This window comes from Rhizoctonia solani, chromosome 15 (genome assembly GCF_016906535.1).
Source record: "Rhizoctonia solani chromosome 15, complete sequence".
Classification (NCBI taxonomy): Eukaryota; Fungi; Basidiomycota; class Agaricomycetes; order Cantharellales; family Ceratobasidiaceae; genus Rhizoctonia; species Rhizoctonia solani.
In genome coordinates this window covers 1,279,637-1,299,446 of record NC_057384.1, presented here as the reverse complement: position 1 = coordinate 1,299,446, position 19,810 = coordinate 1,279,637, and the positions used below count along the sequence as shown (strand labels likewise).

The window sequence follows — 19,810 nt, the reverse complement described above, 5'->3', positions numbered from 1 at the left end:
GGGGTGTGGTGGCCGAGCAATGGGAATTCGCCGATTTGAAATATTTCATCAGGACCACTTTACTTTGATGACGAAGTGGCAGCGTTCCGCGCGTGGGGCGGCCGGCGGTTTGGCGTATCATTTCTTCCTAATTAAGTTATGTGCTATCGATCGGTATCAATATCATTAAGTTATCCTTCCACATGCACGTACATCTGTTATGCTCAATTTCCCATCGCCTACCGAATTCATATGAAATAAATACGGTGCTATTTATTCTCATACAACCGTCCGGCCAGTAGCTCTTCAAGGGAAAGTCAACAAATACCCACCCAATATTCGGGAATATAGCCCATAGTTCTTCCATGTCGAGAATTCGTCCATGAGCAAAGCCCAACTATAATAGCAGCGAACGGATCGCTTGGCCCTGAGTCCTGTATACCGAATCCCGATGATGGAGGGTCGACATGATCTCACTCCACTCTACCACCAAACAGTCCTACTATCAAGGCGCAGCTTCCGACCGAATCACAGCACACCTTGCCAGTGGAACGGGCGATAAACGTATCAGACTTGGAAACAAACCATCATCAAGGATGCTGCCTTACTAGGAAAACCTACACCCACCACGGATATATTCTGGTAGTCATATGCATCGCCGAAGTGCCCGAAGTTTTGATGTATAACCGACCGATCAAGCTCAAAAAAATCTCATCAATTGATGAAGGGCTGATATTCTAGCCAAGCTTCGTATGGGAGTGTCCTTCAGCCTATTCAGGGAAGCTGGCACTTGGTTAGGCTCGGCAGGCATACCCTGCGCAAATAACACGTGATTAGATATGGCGGGTTCATTTTCCCTTTATGCTGGCTTGGCTGATCTACAGACATCATTCGCGACCCACCATGTAGCCAAATTGTCTTGACAAAATCGACGTTCATTTCTTTGCCGATAAATTTTCTACGCATGGGAACGTGCGCTTTCGGTCGGGGATACTTATGACTAGGTCTGAGATCGGGAAATCAATTAAAGTCTGTCTTGGCATGTGTAGTGCGTGCAATAAAATAACCAAGAAGACGCTTAGTATAGGGATTGAATCGCATTACTCATCCACATTAGTGTGTTCTCAAAATGCCGGTCACTCCGATTTGGGCAGCCCAGGTCTGCATGCGGCAGGAAACGGGATCCGGAAGATGTGCAGGGATAGCACCTGACTGTTGTCGGCGGGCCGCAAGCGAACTGGATATGAAAATTGGCTGCTCACTAGGCGTGCGTCAACTCCGGTGCGGAAAACGTTTGGCTCTGTCTGACTCTCGACCTCCCATAGCTACACTTTGACACTTTGCCAAACAGGCTGACGCCCAGCTGCTAATTCGGGCTCAAAAAGAACGACTGTTGCAGGTCGAACACTCTAAGAACCTGGGGGCGTGCGGAGAACCCGCCGCTGGTAATTGAATTTCCCCACAACTCACGTGACGTCATTTCAAGGCTCGATCCGCTTCGCGTCTTCTCGCCGGTCTTGGTGCACGTTATGGGCAGCTATATAGGAGGCGGAGCCAGTTTGTTGAGTCCCAACAACATCAGCACCAGCGTCATGTTGCCCGTATATTCACTCACCCTTCCGCTCCTTCTCGCTCAACATGTCTGGGGTGCTGAACCCAATCAGCCCTCCAACACCGCCCGCACCTGGACCGAGTCCCATGATCTCGCCAAAAAATTTGTCTCCAAGCTAACTCTGGAGCAAAAAGTAAACATGACTACTGGCGTGGGTTGGGAAGGTGGCCCTTGTGTCGGTAATATTGCCGCTCAACCCGAGGTTCACTGGCCTGGTCTCTGTCTCCAAGACAGTCCTCTCGGTATTCGGTTCGCAGATCGAGTCACTGCTTTCCCAGCTGGTATCAATGCCGGCGCTACGTACGTTGGATTCATCTGAATGAGAGTTAGTACTGACATTCTTTTTCAGTTGGGATCGTGACATGATCCGACGCCGCGGCGAGGCAATGGCCCGCGAGTTCAAGGGAAAGGGTGTGCACGTTGCGTTGGGGCCGATGATGAATCTTGGGCGTGTGGCTGCGGGTGGACGAAACTGGGAAGGCTTGTAAGTGGCGTTTCGGTTAGCCGGTTGGAACATCCAAAATTGATCTGGAATGTAGTGGTGCCGATCCCTACCATGTCGGTGAAGCCTCCTATGAGACTATCATTGGTATCCAAAATGAAGGTGTTCAAGCTTGGTAAGCACGCTCTGGATTTCTCTCAAGCAAAAATTTAGACCAATCTTTTCCGTAGTGCAAAACATTACATTAACAAGTACGTCACACCTTCTCCGTCAAGCGAAATGCCTTAACCTAGATCCGCAGCGAGCAAGAGCATTACCGTACCACATCCTCGTCCAACGTTGATGACCGTACTCAGCACGAGCTGTATGCTCATCCGTTCCTGCGAAGCGTGATGGCTGGGGTTGCAAGCGTGATGTGTTCATACAGTGAGTTCCTGCAGCGTCTTTATTTTCTCCATGGGGAAATGGTGTCATTGGGCGCGTATTTGTATAACCACGCCGAATCCGTGCTTCCGAGCCCCAGTGCAACGATTGCGGGGTTTGCATTGGAAGGGCACCTGAACCCCGAGTATCCGTCTTCACCGTCAGTGTGTCAGCTCGGTCACTGCTCCTGTCCTTGTTTAAATCTTCTCGATTGGAAAGGTTTACTAATGAATCCCATTTCTTATAGATCTAAGTAAGTTACTCCCAAAAAACATGACAGCACAGCGCCCTAATCGCATGTTACAACAGTCAACGGCACTTGGGCATGTGAGAACGACTATACCCAAAACGTCATCTTGAAACACCAAATGGGTTTCCGAGGCTGTTAGTCAAAGTCAGAGTCTTTTTGCTGCTGCAAACTCTAACATACCTTGGCAGATATCATGTCCGATTGGCAAGCGACTCATTCCACCATCTCGGCTGCTCGGGGATTGGATGTGAGCTGTAGTTCGAATTGACTGGTGACCGTTATTAATTTTTTTTTTGACACAGATGACCATGCCCGGAGATATTACCTTCCATTCCAACGACTCGTACTTTGGTGCCAATTTGACTGCTGCAGTCAAGAATGGCGAAGTCACCGAGGACCGTGTTACCGTGAGTCCCGCTCCTTGGATTGATCTGCGAATCAATGCTTATCCATCTGATAGGACATGGCCGAACGAATTGCCGCCGCGTGGTATCTTGTCGGACAAGACAAGGGTTACCCAGACGTCAACTTCGACTCGTTCAGACCCCAGGACCCGATCAACAAACACGTCGATGTGCAAGAAGATCATTACGAGTGCGTGTATGCAATTTGACACATCCATCCTGGCGGCTAAATGTAATTTCAGGCTTGTTCGGGAGATGGGCGCCGCTTCGACCGTGTTGCTGAAGAACGTGAATGACACTTTACCTTTGAAGAAGCCCATTACTATTGCATTGATCGGTACGCAGCTTTTTTTTTCTTGGTTTATTTTGTTTAGCTTAGCGGGTTTGATTTCAAAGGTTCTGATGCTGGCCCAGCTCAACGCGGTCCTAACGGATACGCTGACCGTGGTGGATTGGACGGAACCCTGGCTATGGGGTGGGGTTCTGGAACTGCTGAGTTCCCTTATTTGATCTCGGTACGTTGATCACCGCTCAATTATGGGAATAGTGCTGATATTTGCATTTCCATAGCCTCTCGAAGCTCTCCAACAACGCGCCAAGCAGGACCACACCACCATCGGATGGTGGCTCAACGACTGGGACACTGTCGGTGCTGCGAATGCTGCTGCTAACAAGGATGTCGCTCTGGTTTTCGTTGCCAGTGACTCTGGAGAACAGTACATTACTGTTGATGGAAACGAGGGTGACAGGTGAGTTCTCGTGTAATATGCTCGGTTCGACCAGTTACACTGACCAAAACTGTAGGAATAACTTGACTGCTTGGCACAATGGGGATGAGCTCGTCAAGGCCGTTGCTGCTGCCAACAAGAACACTGTCGTTGTCGTTCATTCCGTCGGTCCGATAATTGTTGAACCTTGGGTTGACCACCCCAACGTTACTGCTGTGCGTATATCTATTGTCCATACTGCTTGGAACAATATCTCATTATGGGCGTTTAGATCCTCTGGGCTGGTCTTCCTGGACAAGAGTCAGGGAACTCGCTTGTCGATATTGTTTACGGCGATGTCAACCCCTCTGCCAAGTTGCCCTACACCATTGCTAAGAAGCCCGAGGACTACTCTGCCCAGGTGGTCTACAATGACCCTAGCGAGCAACCTCAGATCCCATATACCGAGGGTCTATTGATTGACTACCGCTGGTTCGACGCTGTGAGTTCTGATTCTGTTTTTTGTGTGTGACAAAAATGATGCTCATTTGGAGGACTTGTAGAAAAACATTGAGCCTCGCTACGAGTTTGGATTTGGTCTTTCTTACACAACCTTTGAGTACTCCAACTTGAAGGTCGCTCGTGCTGAAGATGCTCTCTCGAAGGAGCTTATCTGGTGGGATGGTGGCGTCAGCGGCAACAAGACTGGAGCCAGCATCGAGACTTGGTAAGCCCTACTGAATTGCCCCCTCTTGCATCGTATATCTGACTGTGTCTATTAGGCTCCACGACGCGCTGTTCAAGGTCTCGTTCACGGTAAAGAACACTGGCAAGGTTGCTGGAAGCGAAGTTGCGCAGATGTACATCAACCCTCCTGCCGGAGCCAACGAGCCCCCTAGCGTCCTCCGTGGATTCGACAAGATCAAGCTCGCACCTGGCGAGTCCAAGACCGTCGAGTTGGTGTTGTCGAGGTACGACCTGAGTATCTGGGACGTGGAGAGGCAAGGGTGGGCAAGGATGGACGGAACTGTTGGAGTTTGGGTGGGCTCCAGCAGCCGGGACCAGAGGTTGAACGGAACAATATTTTAGATGGAGAGCTTCTCGGCCACTTGACTTGCTGCTTGTTTAGAGACATATATTACATTTGACTCAACACTCCTTCCACTGACATTGGCATCCATTCTCTTTTTCCCTTGTCTAGTATTATTTACTGGAATAATATCGCATATTTGATTACTTTGGCTACTCTCGAATCTCGCATTGCCATATAAGACATCAGTACCAGTACTAGACTACCATCGGCGACTCGGTTTCGGGGAATCGAAGGCAGCAGAGCACTAGAATTCCGCCCCTAATTATCAGCAAACAAAATTGAACTATGAATACGGGACGTTGATATTATATAACCTGAAATTCTCTGGTTAATGAAAATAAAAACCTGCGATCGAAGTGATCATATTATGACCCCAAACTCGTATCCTCCAGGAGTTTCGCAAAGGGAAGATTATAGACCAAGGGAGTTCACAGACCCACAGTCCCGTAAGTTCGGCCAATCCTGAGGCCAGACTCCTCAGTCCTGTCGTTAATGAGAACAATATGCGCATCAATTTTACGAGTTATAGGTCGATTCTCCACAGCTGACCATTTCACCAACGTTGAGATAACAAACTAGAGCGTACAGTCCTAAAAGATACCTAAGTAGATTATATCTTTACATAATTACTTTTTACATTTGATTCAAATTTATCGTGTACTTATTTAGAAATTAACACGCACAATGTGAGCACCTGTTCGCGAGGTTACAGGCGAATCAATTGATGGAATACGACCTGCCCGCTCTCCACTCCATTCATGTGTGGTTAGCTCCACTCCTTTGATAAGCCTCCATACTAATCCAGCAGTAGATGAGTTAATTGTTGCTCTAACTTCATACTGAATATGGCGAAGCATTAATGCGAGTCAAAGAAAAAAGTGCCGAAACCAACATGACGTACAGCGTTAGATATGAGCGACTCAAAGTTCCAGCTCAAGTGTTTCCCAGCACTACCAGTATCGATCGTACCCCGCAGAGTTCTAGTCCGTCCTTGATCACGGCTCGGCTGAATGCGTCCTCGAGACACGGTACTTGCTTGCTGGACCACGCCCGCACGAGTCTGAATAGTCGAGACACGCACCAGCTGCACTTCAATCCCCGACTCAATATCCGATCCTGAATCAGCGCGGGCGGTCGGAAGGGATAGCATAAAAGGTATGCATTTTCCAGACGGGTACCGCAGATCTCTCGGAACCCAAAGTCTCGGGATCTTCTCGACTGTGCTGCCACCGGAAGAACCCGCCTCGGATTTATACCCAGCACTAGGTTCTGAGGAGGCTCTCGAACGCTCCAATAGCAGATCATCGCTATGCCATTCACTCTCCGAGATCTGAGGCCGTTTTTCATTCCCTAGCTCCGGCATAAATGGGGGGTAGTAACGGCTGATTGTGCGAGGAATATACAGGATCTCGGTTTGAAGACTAAGTACAAAATTAACGTTGGCAGCAACCACACAGAGATTAGATCAGGCGATAGGCGCAATCCAATCATTACTCACGTTTCGTGCATATGTATCCCGCGCCGGTACATGTGTACCCTTACAACATAGGCAACGGACGCTTGGGCTCGAGTGAGTTGCGTTGACCCAGATGCCGGAATCGGTCGAGCTGCCTCATCATCTCCCTCCAGAACAAACGAAAAAGGGAAGCTGTCTCCCTGCGCTGAACTAGTAGAAGACGAAGCCTCTGAAGGCCACAGTTCGATGGTCTTATTGACAATCATATGGCTCTGTGAAAACGTGGGCACCTGATTCAGGATATGGCTGGTGCTTATTTTACCTATCAGCTGCATCACACCAAGTAAAACGCAGGTTTAGCACTCGAGCCGAGGGTTCGTGGATAGACTCACTCTAACAACTACTTTGTCGACGTGTTTGAAAGTTCGCACTGCAACTGTCCCTTGTACCATTCCGCCTCTTCCATAGGCAGGAAGTCTGGTGCCCCATCTTTGCGGACCGAGATCGAGTTCCATACGTGCAGAACGGTAAATGTAGGAGGAATGAGATGGAGAAAGGGAAGACCTTGGACCACTCGATGATGTGATACTCGCTGTGGGCGTAAGCTCGTAGCCAGGTAGGACCTCAGGGGAGTATGATGGCAGCATTTCCATGTCCAGCTCAATCGGGGCAACAATGAGAACAGTGGGTCATGATGAGTAAAGACCAGCCTCGTAATATATTCCGAGCAGGCTCTGTCGCATTGCGTCTACTTAAATCGAATCTTTGTCTCAAACGGATGGTAGGGAACCTGTGACGGGGTGATCTCGACGAGTATGAATCATTTCATCAGGAGGTCAGAGAAAAACGCCGGCGTGTTTTGCATCCTACTGTCATTTAACTTTGCGGCGATGGCGACATTCGCTTAGGGCACTCCAATTTGAGATAAATTAGGAAGGGTGGAGGGATGGTGGAGGGAGCGGTGGAGGTGGGGTGGAGGTAAAGTGGAGGCAAGCAGAGCTCGAATTTGGCCGGTGGATCAGGGTTCTTGGATTTACCCGAGGTGTATCCGTTGATTACTTCAACGACTGGACTTTCCCTGACCATCCACCGCGCAGCCTTGGGTATCGAGCCAAGGACACTTTTCGACCAAACCAAATATAGAAACACGAGTTTGTGTTTGTTACTAACCGAGGAGAGGAGTTGAGGCTTGGCGCTCAGAAAAGTCACTTGCTCAAGCCAGCTATGATCCTCCGTATGACTCCATTCGATTCGATTGCTCTTTGCGCGCCTAAACGCAATAAATACAAGAGGCTTGTAGATGGATCTGTTTACATGGGCGCATTATGGAGATAGCAAATGTTATACCTACCTTGATTGTTTCTGATTGCCAAGCGAGCGTAGTGGTCGTTTGTGTGTTGTGGTGCTTTTATTCAGGTCAAGATAGAAGTGTTCAGTTGTTCATCAAAGGGAAATGAAGATATTGAACCATCTACTCTGCTCTACTCCGCTCTAATCCTTCAGTTCACGTTGGGTCATATATTCATGGTAATGAGGTTTACACTTGTTCTGCTGGCTGTGCTTGATCCGAGTGAAGGCAGCCCAGTCGATTGCTCTCCTCTCCATTCATGTGACGTTAATTCGATTGGCTGAGTTAGTTTCCATGAAGGTCCAGTCGTGGACAGTGACAAAGAAACTCAAATCTCGTGCTAAGTTCAGTAGTAGATTAGCCTACACACATACATTGTCGGTTCCAGATGAACTTACCGAAACCGAAAGCAGAGTTCTGAAGCTCCAACTAACATCCTTCTCAGCCTCTCCACTGTTGATTGTGCCTTGTATGGCGGACTTTGGATATGATCCAGGTTCAGAGTGGTCATGTATGCACCCCTCTGAGACTATTTTTGCCTGTCGAATTGCGCCAGCGCAAGTTTGGACAGTCGAAAGGCGTACAAGTTGAACCGATAGGTGAGACACGGTTTTGGGGATTGTAGGCAAGCACAATAAAAACGGAATGTCTTCCCCAGAAGGAAACCGCAGATCTCGTGGAAGCAATAGCTCCGGCTCTTTCAGGTAGACCAAACTTGATTGACCTTTGGACCCTTTCCCAGATTCGCGTTCAAGTCGTAATCAATCCCATTCTTCTTCGGATATACTAGGTCGCTTTTCATTACCCAACTCGGGAATGAAAGGACGAGAGTAATGACCGGTTGTTCGCGGAAGATGCAGAATTTCCGTTTGTATCCTACGTCCAGAATGCTTAGTCAAAATGTCACAGACACTGGCATGAAGTACTCACATTTCATGCAGATGCAACCCCCTTCGGTACATATCCACCCTGATAGCATAAGCAATTCGTCCATTTGCTCGATTCAGCTGAACCGTAGCCGATGGTGGAATGGAGTCAGCTTCCGAACCACCTTGTTCTGCCTTAGCAAGTGTAAATGAAAACCGGAGTTGCGACTCTTCCGCCAATGTGCTCGACAATGGGGCTTTGGCTGACCACACCTCAATTTCTCTGCTAATGATAGTATGTGTCTGAGATAGCGTAGGTATGTGGTTCAGGATATGGCTAGCATGTAGTTTACCTATAAGCTGTCTCAATGAAGGTCAATTATTTCTCAGCTCTTTAGTAAAATAGAACATGCTTACGCGAACAACAATCCTGTCAACGTGCCTAAATGAATGCACCTTGACCGTTCCTTCTACTGTTCCTGATTTCCCATACGCAGGCAGCCTGGTTCCCCATGTCCGTGGCCCAAGGTCCAGCTCCATACGTTTGGAGCAATAGCAATAATTCTTGTGGTCCTGCGCTCGAGCCAGAAAATGCACGGGAGAGCTGGGTTGCGTCAAAGGAGCCGAACAGGTCGTTGCAGGCGTGAGGTCATAGCCAGGTAGAACTTCAGGAGTGTAAGACGGCAGGACGTCCATGATCGGGGCCAATCAAAAGTGCAAAATAGTGGCTTGAGACCTCCCTTGATATAGCCTGTTGCCTCCACCCTTGTTATCTTCAGTGTGCTGTATCGCACTCAATAACAGTTTTTTGGCGGTGTGGGGGATTTGCTGAGTCACTGTGGGGCAAAACACCGGTGGATTAGCAAGCAAGAAAAAGGGTGATTCAAATCTATGGATCTGGTCTGTTATCTTTGTACTCCCTATGTTTCATTGGCGATAGCAATCCTTGGGGCCCCAATTGCAAAGCCGACATTGTGAGAGTGGGCAGCCAAAATCGAGGGAGGGAGCAACATCACCGCACAAGTCATGATGACTTCACAAACTCTGCCACCCACGCATACACAGCACTTGTTTTGGAGATTGCTGTGCCAGTGGAGGATGAGACTAGAGGCGAATTGGTTCAGGAAGAATCATTGGCACCAATAGGTATCACCGGGTATAGGTATTGATGGAAGCAAGATTTGCCACCCGGGCGCTCAGCAATCACAAAGCGCGAATTACATCTTTAATTCAAGACTTTGTGATTGTTATGAATATACTGAATCCGCTGGTGCCTTGTCAGGTTATATACAATACTTGGATTATCCGACTTCCCAAAAGAATGGTCTTTGCATACAGAGTGGATGCTCTTTCAAGTTGCCAATCTTTGATCTTAGTTTACTTCCTCACCATCAGTCGCTGCAGGTCCAAATTGAGCCAGGTTCCCATATGTACTGAGTCTAAGCCAGTATAGCTCAATTGGGTTGGCTATTGACTAGAGTCAAAGTACGTTGATTGTCGAGCATTGATGATCATGTCTATGAAGAATGGGAGGGATTAAAGTGGACCAGATCAGTCGATTGCAGTCTGGAAGTGAGGCTTTCCGGCACAGCAGCTTCAATCGAGTTGATTTCTCGTATGTAGCTCTGGGTTCACTTTCCCTTGAGCTAACTCTGACTATGCGACGACATGGCATCTGACTTCACATATAGAAGAACCCGTGTCCGAGTAACAGTACAGAATGCAATACTTTCTGTCTTCAGCCCTTGTACATACCCGTTCATGATAAGTCCATAGTCACACTAGTCGCTGTATTCCAAGGAAGTGGTGATATGAACTCCGAGCACTTTGCTTCACGCGCATACACGTTACTGCTTACACAACAAGCCTTATCTCAAATTCGTCAACGAGGCGGCGTCTATCTGACACTCCTGATAGTATCGACGACCACTCATAGCCCACAGCACAAGAATACTCTTCTGACTCTCTCCAGCTCATCAGGTAGAACATAGGCAATGACCAACCTGTTTCGGCTGGGACAACAGGCTACCCAAAACGCCGCTCAAGCCGTCCGAGACGCTCAAGAAAACATCCCACCTCAAGATGTGCAAGTAGCACCTCTATCGTTCGATGCCATACTGAACAGCATACCTTGTCGAGTCACTGTTGAACACAACCAGCACAAGACCGACAAGGCACCCAAAAGCGACATAGGGCCAAATGCAGAAGTATGGAAGAGGTACGTGCTGGAGACAGACCGTGCCGACAAAGAACTAGTTGAGGGTTGGAACAAGTACATATATCATATCTCACCTCCGCGAACCGTTCTGATTGTAGGCTTATAGCTCGCTAGACATGCTCCTGAGTAAGTGCAGAAGCTTATTCTTTCCGATGCTGAGCTGACATGCATCACACCATCTAGTCTTTGTACGTTCACTTGCTTCGGTAACGCTGACCTCTAACGTCAGGCCCATGTGGTCACAGGCAGCACTGTTCTCAGCCATATCTACAGCGTAAGTGAAGTATCTGCCCTGTCCACGAAAAACTAGCAAACTCATTAATGGTGGGTTTACACTGTATGCCACAGGTTCATACTCGAGAGCACACAGGACCTGAAGCCAGACTTTGCCGAGGTGTCCGCTCACACTCTAGCCGCTATCCTCGCAGCAGTGTCATCCGGAAGCACAGCTAACAGCTCTGACATCCCGACCATGGATCAGTCTGAGTTTTCGCCCAGTGCCGCCGCCATTCAGGTCAACATTCTGTGGTTCACATCACTCAGCCTCAGCGTGGCTGTCGCACTGATCGCGATTGTTGCAAAGGACTGGTGCTACCAGTTCATGGCCACGAGAACAGGACCGGCCTTGGTACAGGGAAGACGTCGACAGCTACGATGGGAAGGCATCGAGCAGTGGAGGATGCGGGAGATACTGAACGTGCTGCCGCTGATGATGCATGCAGCCCTATGTAAGTCCATCTAACTTTGTGGCACACTCTGAATGTCCCACATAGTCTGATACTGATGTTTGCTTCGTGTACCAGTACTCTTCGCGATCGGACTGTCGCTGTACCTGTGGGACATCAACCCTCAGGTTGCACTACCCGTGGTGGTGACCACGGTGGCAGTGGGAGTGTTCTACTTTGTGACGCTACTCCTACCGCTGTTCTTTCGATACTGCCCGTTCACGACCGGACCGATGAAGCTGATCCTGCCATACTGGTACAAGGTCGCGAGGCCTACGCTCAAGTTGGTGCTTGAGTGCCTCGGATGGCTAGTTGTACCGTTTGTTGCTTTATTTGCGGTGATGAAACAATGCCTGAAGAGGAGCCCGACACGGAGATGGAACCTGAAAGCTGAAGGTCGAAAGTCAGGCCTTCGTCACTGGGCTGCTCAGCTTTCGTTCATCGGCTGCTGGGACGAATCTAAGCAGCTGGTTGCGGGGCGTGTAAAACTAATATCCGACAGCTTCATGGTCGATAGGTCCCAACTAGACCGCCAAGACACACCTATGGATAGCACTACAAGCTCAATGCTCGGGTGGATGATCGCTCAGTGCGAGAACCTGGACTCAGTCGACATCGCCCTGAAGTCACTTCTTTGTACCAAGCCTTGGCTACCCCGCGTGCCACTGCAGAAGTGTGGTGCATTTGAAGCTACGTTCATGCGAATGAGCACAGATCTGGTTGCATGGACTTCTATCAGTGACTCGAAAGGGCCTGAAAGTGAGAAGCTGAAGGAAAGCGTGCTTGTGCAGTCGCAGTACCTGTCTATGATGAGCCATACAGAAGTCATCAAGAAGCCGGACGGGTATCTGGAAACCTTGCATGAGTTATATCAGTAGGTGTTAGTAACATCTGCTAATGCATACACTGAATGGAACCCACCCATTGGGTGTATGCAGGGTCATAGATCAGTGCTGGAACACAGATCATAACTACAGGCGAGCTTCGAAAGAGCTAGGAAGCCTGTCGCTCCATCTCTCTGACCAATGGGATCGGGAGGATCGCTACCGGGAACAGCTTGATCGACAATGGAAGCTAATTGGCATGATCATCAAGAAAGTCGTCGATCTCTCTGCCGCAGACATCACCCATCTCGTCGAAGGCATTGCAAAGTCCTACATATATGCGCCTGATCAGTCTCCTACCCCTCTTGTAGTGCTGCTTAACATCCAACCATATTCACAAGACAAAGACATTTGCCGTATGATCGGCGTTGCATTGACCATGGCATATATCGAGAAACATGGCAGCCATAGCCGAGATCTCACTACCAATCGCGTCCCTCAACAGAGCCGAGCCATGAAGACGTACCTTGACCTGACCGCCACAGCTCCCACAGATGACCGATGGCATACCTGCGAGCGGCTCTTGCTATTTGGACTGACTTCTACGTTGGTTAACTGCGTAGAGTCGACAGACCGTAGCAATATCCAGACATCGGTAGACATCATATGCGACCAGGAACGCCAAATTCTCCAACCCAGCAGTCTCAGTCTCGCTTATCTGACCCTGCCGCAAGACTCGCTCATAACGCTAATCAACTTGGTCTTCCCAGACATGGACTCAGGCACTCATGTCGCTCCACCGGTCATCACGACACCTTCACGCACAAGCGGTGACGTTGCAATCGAAATGAGCGACCCTCCGCCCACAGCTGGTCTCGAACTCGACAAAGTAGAGCCATCCAGCACCGTCAAGATGGATCCCAGCGACCCAAGCAGAATGAAGCTCGCCAAATGCCTTCTCGCTTTTGCACGGGACGTATCCAATCAATACTTTCTTCAAGATGACTCCACCCCATGGAAACCTGCGGAAGATACATTGCACTCAGCCGTAGACGCAATCATTCGATCCAACCTTCACATCCACGCATACCACACTATCCACTCCCAGACCGGTGACCTTGTCCCGTATTGCATGTCCTCCCTCTGGGCGTTTACATGGGCACTACTTTGGAAATGGCGGGTGACGAGCGGGTCGATCGAGCTGGATATCCCGTCGGTACTTGGCCCGCTACGTGTTTCTCAGGGCGACCTACCTGCGTATGTCGATGGGATGGGGTATACTGATAGCTGGGTGGAGAAGATACGGCTGGCTTGCGAACAGAGTCCACAGAGCGTATTGGACAGTCAAATCTTGGATTGGATGATTATTTTCTACCAATCCTACAGCGAGAGTGACCATGGACCCAGCACAGCAGACGCGTCCGGTTCCGAGCCTCCCAAGACCTGGCGAAGCATTCTAGAGGACTTACATAAGGCTTGCAAAGACAGAGTAGCCCAGTCGGCCCCAAACAACAATCAAGACCGACACCCACATGAAACGCCCCCAGCCGAGGGTGCAAACGATCGTTCGGCTCAGACGGATGCCGGCGGGGTGGCTCAAGATGGCGAGCCGGAAGACAGCGACCGTGCACATGCCGAGATGCAGCTAGATTGTCTCTCGCCGTAGCTGCCGTAGCATACATCATGTGAGCCGTAGGTTCCGCACGGTGTTGGTTGCATTCGACTTACTACCGTAGACTAGCACATGCACGGCTAGAGTAAATCACGGAGCTGGGTGAAGGGGCTGAGTCGAAGGGGCGGTGTATTTATCGGTGGACGGGGTCGAATGTTCATAGCATGGTTCTATCTATGTAGTCGAATGATGTATTGCTGTGGAACTGAATAACTATGGGATTGGCGTACCTCAGAGGACTCACTCACGATTGACGACCACCTGACTGACTAGATGCAATCTACTTGAGTATCCATAGCAGATATCCTCCCACTGATCGAGCCATGTGCAGATCACGGGCAACAGTATCTTGGACAAAGTGGCTGGGTTCGTAGTTGGCGATACCAAGTCTATGCGAATCCAAAGTGGTCAGCAATCGGATTAACGGCGAACATGCCCAGTCGAATGTCGCCGCGCTGGTCGTAACTGGCAGCTAGCAGTCATGGCTGAGCTGAAGATTGAGCATAGTAGGCCTGACAAGGAAACGAAGCGCAGAGCCAGTGAGGCAGACGACATGGAACTTGGCAGAAGCATACCGACTAATCGCCTGTTGTCGCCAGTCGACTTGCCTCTATCGATTGCATAGCGCCATGGTCTCACCGCGGATATATGACATGGATATGGGGTTTATGAGAGTCAAACAGCGCCTGTCTGTCGTGGAGAGCGCCCGTGTTTGTGTGTATGATCGTCGAGTCCGAGTGCCTGAATGATCACTGAGAGTATTTGAAATTGACGCGTGAGGTGCTGATGATCGACGAACAAATCCAACAAACTGACGACCACAAAGAGCAGAACTGTAGCAGAGCATCGAATGCCCCTCACTACCCTATGAATCCTACACTAGTCGGTCGCCTCATAAGCCTGCTGGGCGAAATAGGGCCTGACGCGTTCAAGTGGTCGGTTGTGCCACTCTGGTCGATGCGATTCGGGACCGCCGTTGCCCGAGAAAGAGACATTGGGGCAACTGATATAAACGGTGAGCTGCACAGGATACTCAAACGCTGAAGCATGACTGACTGGAGTGAAAAGGCGCGTCCGGATACGCGTTATAGGCCGCAAACACGGGTGTCGCGCCTGCCACTGGATGTATAGGACCCCAAGCTGCTTGCCACGACTATGAGCGGAGCGTTGATCGGCTGGAATAGATAGGGCTGACTTTAGCTGATCCTTCCTGCGCTTTTATATAGCACACCCGTTCTCATCTCCTCCCTAAAGCCGAAACCTGCCGATTCCTCCGCCGTCGCTGGATGACGAGCGACCGAGAGTTGCTCGTTTACCGAGTCAAAGCAGCTTGACCTCGCACTGTCACTATACAGTAACATGACTTAGTTACCATGGTGTTCATCATTTTCCGGAGCAACAAGATGCAGATCGACACTCGTCGGAGGCACGACCACTGTTTGGAGAAGGTCGGGCCTCCATCTCTTGTTGGGTTTTTATCGCCGGGCAGCTATCTCACAGGAAGGTCCTCGTCGCACACCCTGCCATGTCGACATCGATTCCAAGGCGAGGGCATGGCTCGGCAAGCTCAAGCGCGAGCGACACGGTGAGACCCTTGGGATGAGATCAACGTCTCCGAAACTGAACTGGAGCGGACTGAGGCGACCAAGACTGGGCACCATAACGTCGTATGATATCGCGTCAAGGAGATGGCTAGCGGGTACGTTCTGAGGTGTCGAGACGCCTAAGAGCAGGGCCTTGCTTGTGAGTATGAGTCTCATTTGTGGGCAGCCTCCGAATCTGCTAACGTGAAGAAGGGTGCATAGGCATGCCTGTCCACATTGATCGTCTCGGGCGGAAGCCATGCCGCGATAGAATAAGGGTGAATAGTAGACTACAACCGGATATCTGCTGGGACCAAAGAACGAGGAAAATGAAAGGTGGATCGGATGGGTGGGCCAGGCTCGTTTGGACCAGCCAATTGTCTCTTATCGGAAATGACGATGGGGACCAAGCACGGGTAGATTGAGACGGGAGCATTTCCAGTAAGTCAAATGTAAGGGTTTGAGATCATGCCTCAGTGCTCATCGAACTGATTGGTGGGGCTAGAACATCAGTGTCGATCCGAAACTGGGATCCAACGAGTGCAGAGGTGCATGGGGCAGAATTTTGGCATAGGATACACATAGCTAATGCTGTTCAGGTTGTAGTATATAGGCGACAAAAATTGTGAATAAAATAGTATCTTTGACTGTGGTCATGTGTTGCAGTGTTCTTTTGACACCGAGAAAGTAGTAATTGGTCCGTCCGCTTCCACCAGCGTGGCAATTCGTTTCCTAAAGATCAAAGCTGTTCTAGAGCGTTCTAACTTTACCACTCTCCAGTGTGTCCCGAGCGCTTCCACTTTGAGTCACCCGGAACAGGCTGAAGTCGCCGAATGCACGTACTTTGTCAAGTTGGTTTGTCTGTATTTGTTTGTGAGGGGGATGGACTCAGAGATCAGAGCAGACCGATGTGTATCAGTATATCAATCTTCAGGATCAAGCCAGCATGACCTCGTTTGAAGGCAAAGGCTTTGATACAGCAACAGTAAAAGTACCCACTATAATATATACATGAAGTACGTTTAGTTGATTTTCACTCTTGAGTTTTTAAATGACCTCGTATAGAACGGCAAGTCACTCTGCATTGTCTCGTATATACAAGTGCCTTCACCTCCTTCAATTCAAACAATCACATATGTATGAGCGAGCATAACGGCAAACTCGCCATCCACACCGGTCAAGCCAGTAATGCCCCCTTCGCCTTGATCTTTGCGAGGTACATTCGGTCCTCTGAAAACATCAGCAACCCACCAGGTACAAACACCAGGTTCGAGCATCCTTTTCCTGTCACTCCATCGCTCGTTTCCGTCAGCTCGTCCAGACCAAGCAGTATCTTTCCCAGCAGTGCTCCATGTTTGTTCCACACCTATCAATTTCATACATCACTGGGATCAAAAGGCGGCAAAGAAGCAAAGACCTACGTGAACACCATCAAAACATCCCGCATACACGTTTCCTGCCGTGTCGACCTTGATCCCGTCTGGCATTCCACTATCCGCAAACGCAAACACCCGCCGGTTCGTCAGCGTTGGCGGCACAAGCTTTGGGTCCGCGCCTTCAGGTGGGGCCACAACGTCATACGCGTATCTGCCATGTTTCTTTCGTCAGCCTCAATTCTCTAAATGAGTAACAGTTCTCAGTCCTCACATAGTTCCAGGACGTCTGCCATCCGCTGGATGTGGATCCCCAGCAACCGCACTGATGAAGCCCGTGTCCGAGATATAGCACGTCTTGTAGTCCTCGCTAAACTGTACCCCGTTTGGTCTCTCGAACCCATCCGCAACCACCCGAATCGTACCTGTCGGTGGGTGGAAGGCGTATACCTGAGCGGGAAGTGAAGGGTAGGGCTTGAACCCCTGGAAGTATCCGTACGGAGGATCTGCGCACCGTCAGCCCAAAGATAAACAGAGCGGCTAGCACTGACATACCAGTAAAGAATACCCATTGCTCGTCCACGGCTCGGTTGGCGAACACCACGGCCACGTCGTTGATGGAGTTAAACACCCTTCCGTAAAAGTTGTTCACAAGCGTTCTCCCCTTGCCCGTTGCAGGATCAACAAGCACCAGCGAGCTAGCGACGTCCAGTCCATATCCTTGAGCTGCCATCAGTACTTGGCCATTGTAAGCAGTCCCGCCATTGGGCATGACAAGTTGGTCGGAAGGTAGAAGGAGCGTCGACCACTCGTATGTTCCGTTCGGGGATGGAGTCAGTGAAATCTTGCTGAATTGGCCGTAGCTGGGGAATCTGTATTCGGTTGCATTCGTGGTGTTGAGCTTGTTGGATGTAAAATACACTTCGTTCGTGGATGAGATATACACCCCCGCTGAGAATAGAAAATAGAGTCAACATCATCACCGCTTACTGTGAGAACAGACTACCTCTCACCTTCATGGAACGCAGCATACTCGGCCCGTGCGACAACCTCCAGACTTGCACCGTCGCCTACAACGTCATAGAAGTCTGATACGGATGCAACAAACGACGTCGATGCGTTCGGGTACGTAAAAGGACCAGACGTCGTCACGTTTCCCGAGGCGTTGACATAGACAGTTGACCACAGGGAGTACGAGGGGTCTCGGTAGAACGAGCCATTGATGACTGCGTGTGAAGAGGCTGGAAACGACTGGAGGTCAAGTTGTCAGCTAACGAGCTCGAGTCTACAATAGCAGACGCACCAGAACACTTGAGCTCATGTTGGACATCGCATGCGGGGGTTTACAGGGAGAACCCATAGCAGGTCATATTTGAACTCCATCAGCAGACAAATCCCCTCGATAATTTGCGACAGGCTGCTCCTTCACATCGTCAAGAGCTTCATTTCATTTTGCCCATAAACCAATCCTAGCGTTTCAGCTCCTGCATCGGTATTTTAGGTCTCGGGAAGTGTGCTCATGACCATGAATGTGAATATGCCAAGGTACGCGAGACGGGTGTTTTCGAATGGTGGTGGTTCGATTTATCATGCGTGACCTCACTGTATATGACTAAGCCGGCATGCTCCAAACCTTGTAATCTCATAATCTCAAGTGTGGGACTTTTGTTTCAAATCATGCTAGTCTGGTGGACTTAGCCTGCTGGTGACACAGCCTTGCATGTGAGCTCGCTTAAGAAGAGCAGTCTAAAATGAGTACAAATAAAAACCCCTTTCTTTGCTTCGGCCAAACAAATGAGCAAACAAGCGACGAGGGCGACAACGTCGATAATGCCAAGACAACCTGGCTTGCACAGATCAAACTCATCACTGTAGCTCTGGGACCGCCCGCGCCCATTGGCCCAACTAGCCATTGCTTACCGTGTACGTCGCGGCGTAGCATTTTTGTCATACTTTATTGTTTTCATAGTGTTCAAGGAACAGCCCAGTACATGTCTATACGTGACTCATTCAAATTAATCACGCATCATCTTCTCCATAATTAAAAATTGTGCGATTTGCCTTTCGTACTTCGCGATCGCGTACGTGAGACTCATGAAACGGGTAGGATCGGAACAAGAACCTTTTACATATGGGTGCCTTTGGTTCGAGAGTGACTTAGGTGCACTCATAACTCTAATTAGCAAGTATTGTCAACCAAGAATTAGAACTGATATTCATGTCTTGGGGAGAGAGGTGGGATCGATAAGATATGAATTACTTCTTCAAAGTCCGTGACTCGAACTTCTCGCCTTGGCAACTTTGTTCAGACCTGGATACTGTATTCAGCCGTAGACCCGCCTTTGCTTAGGCTAAGTTCAACTACACAACTGCATTTCCTATGACTTTACATGCCAAAGAGCCTCAAATATCAATACATCAAGCAACAGGCACCGCCCCACGCATATACGTAGTTGTATTATGCATCAAGTGACACCAGTCGTTATATACACTGGAAGCGGTAATATGCACCGTGTACCCGAAGACTACAGATAATCTGGCTCTAGGGGTTGTCTTGTATATGTTCACTTTCCTCACCCTTGCTCTTATTCATTATCAGATAATCGTTGAACCTTCTCCTATGATTCAATCAAAAATTATCCAAGGCCCCAGTTCACCAAGCTAAACCAGCTGTATATTCTTCCACCATCTCGCGGTAGCACAGCTCGGCCACAATACCACCCATGATAAGGAGATACAAATCCCAAGTTGACGCCGTAAATCACCCATACCTCCGCGGACAGGTCTACCTTGTTCAAGCGAACGACTCGACGTAACGTATCAATAGAGGGCTAC

General features: G+C 49.5%; 5 protein-coding genes across 5 annotated transcripts; 2 read left to right on the top strand and 3 right to left on the bottom strand.

Annotated features, from left to right (window-relative positions):
* Positions 1-1,508: 1,508 nt before the first annotated feature.
* RhiXN_12202 (glycoside hydrolase family 3 protein) lies at positions 1,509-4,906 on the top strand (the record flags this gene model as incomplete). The annotated part of the gene is made up of 17 exons (XM_043332017.1): positions 1,509-1,891; positions 1,941-2,075; positions 2,131-2,208; positions 2,264-2,284; positions 2,335-2,624; positions 2,704-2,709; positions 2,766-2,840; positions 2,895-2,953; positions 3,009-3,113; positions 3,167-3,300; positions 3,353-3,447; positions 3,507-3,625; positions 3,681-3,859; positions 3,915-4,053; positions 4,110-4,319; positions 4,381-4,544; positions 4,600-4,906. 17 exons carry the CDS (start codon positions 1,509-1,511, stop codon positions 4,904-4,906), a joined length of 2,499 nt encoding a protein of 832 aa, XP_043186778.1.
* Positions 4,907-5,575: 669 nt separating this feature from the next.
* RhiXN_12201 (Asp domain protein) lies at positions 5,576-6,273 on the bottom strand (the record flags this gene model as incomplete). The annotated part of the gene is made up of 2 exons (XM_043332016.1): positions 5,576-5,749; positions 5,812-6,273. 2 exons carry the CDS (start codon positions 6,271-6,273, stop codon positions 5,576-5,578), a joined length of 636 nt encoding a protein of 211 aa, XP_043186777.1.
* Positions 6,274-8,475: 2,202 nt separating this feature from the next.
* On the bottom strand, positions 8,476-9,276 carry RhiXN_12200 (uncharacterized protein; the record flags this gene model as incomplete). Its single annotated transcript, XM_043332015.1, has 3 exons — positions 8,476-8,590; positions 8,645-8,940; positions 8,998-9,276. 3 exons carry the CDS (start codon positions 9,274-9,276, stop codon positions 8,476-8,478), a joined length of 690 nt encoding a protein of 229 aa, XP_043186776.1.
* A 1,298-nt stretch (positions 9,277-10,574) lies between these two features.
* On the top strand, positions 10,575-14,013 carry RhiXN_12199 (uncharacterized protein; the record flags this gene model as incomplete). Its single annotated transcript, XM_043332014.1, has 6 exons — positions 10,575-10,852; positions 10,905-10,924; positions 10,982-11,072; positions 11,147-11,526; positions 11,602-12,397; positions 12,462-14,013. The coding sequence occupies 6 exons, from the start codon at positions 10,575-10,577 to the stop codon at positions 14,011-14,013; spliced, it is 3,117 nt and encodes a 1,038-aa protein (XP_043186775.1).
* A 2,766-nt stretch (positions 14,014-16,779) lies between these two features.
* On the bottom strand, positions 16,780-18,305 carry RhiXN_12198 (SMP-30/gluconolaconase/LRE-like region protein; the record flags this gene model as incomplete). The annotated part of the gene is made up of 6 exons (XM_043332013.1): positions 16,780-16,968; positions 17,024-17,189; positions 17,250-17,481; positions 17,531-17,926; positions 17,989-18,226; positions 18,279-18,305. The coding sequence occupies 6 exons, from the start codon at positions 18,303-18,305 to the stop codon at positions 16,780-16,782; spliced, it is 1,248 nt and encodes a 415-aa protein (XP_043186774.1).
* Between the last annotated feature and the right edge of the window lie 1,505 nt (positions 18,306-19,810).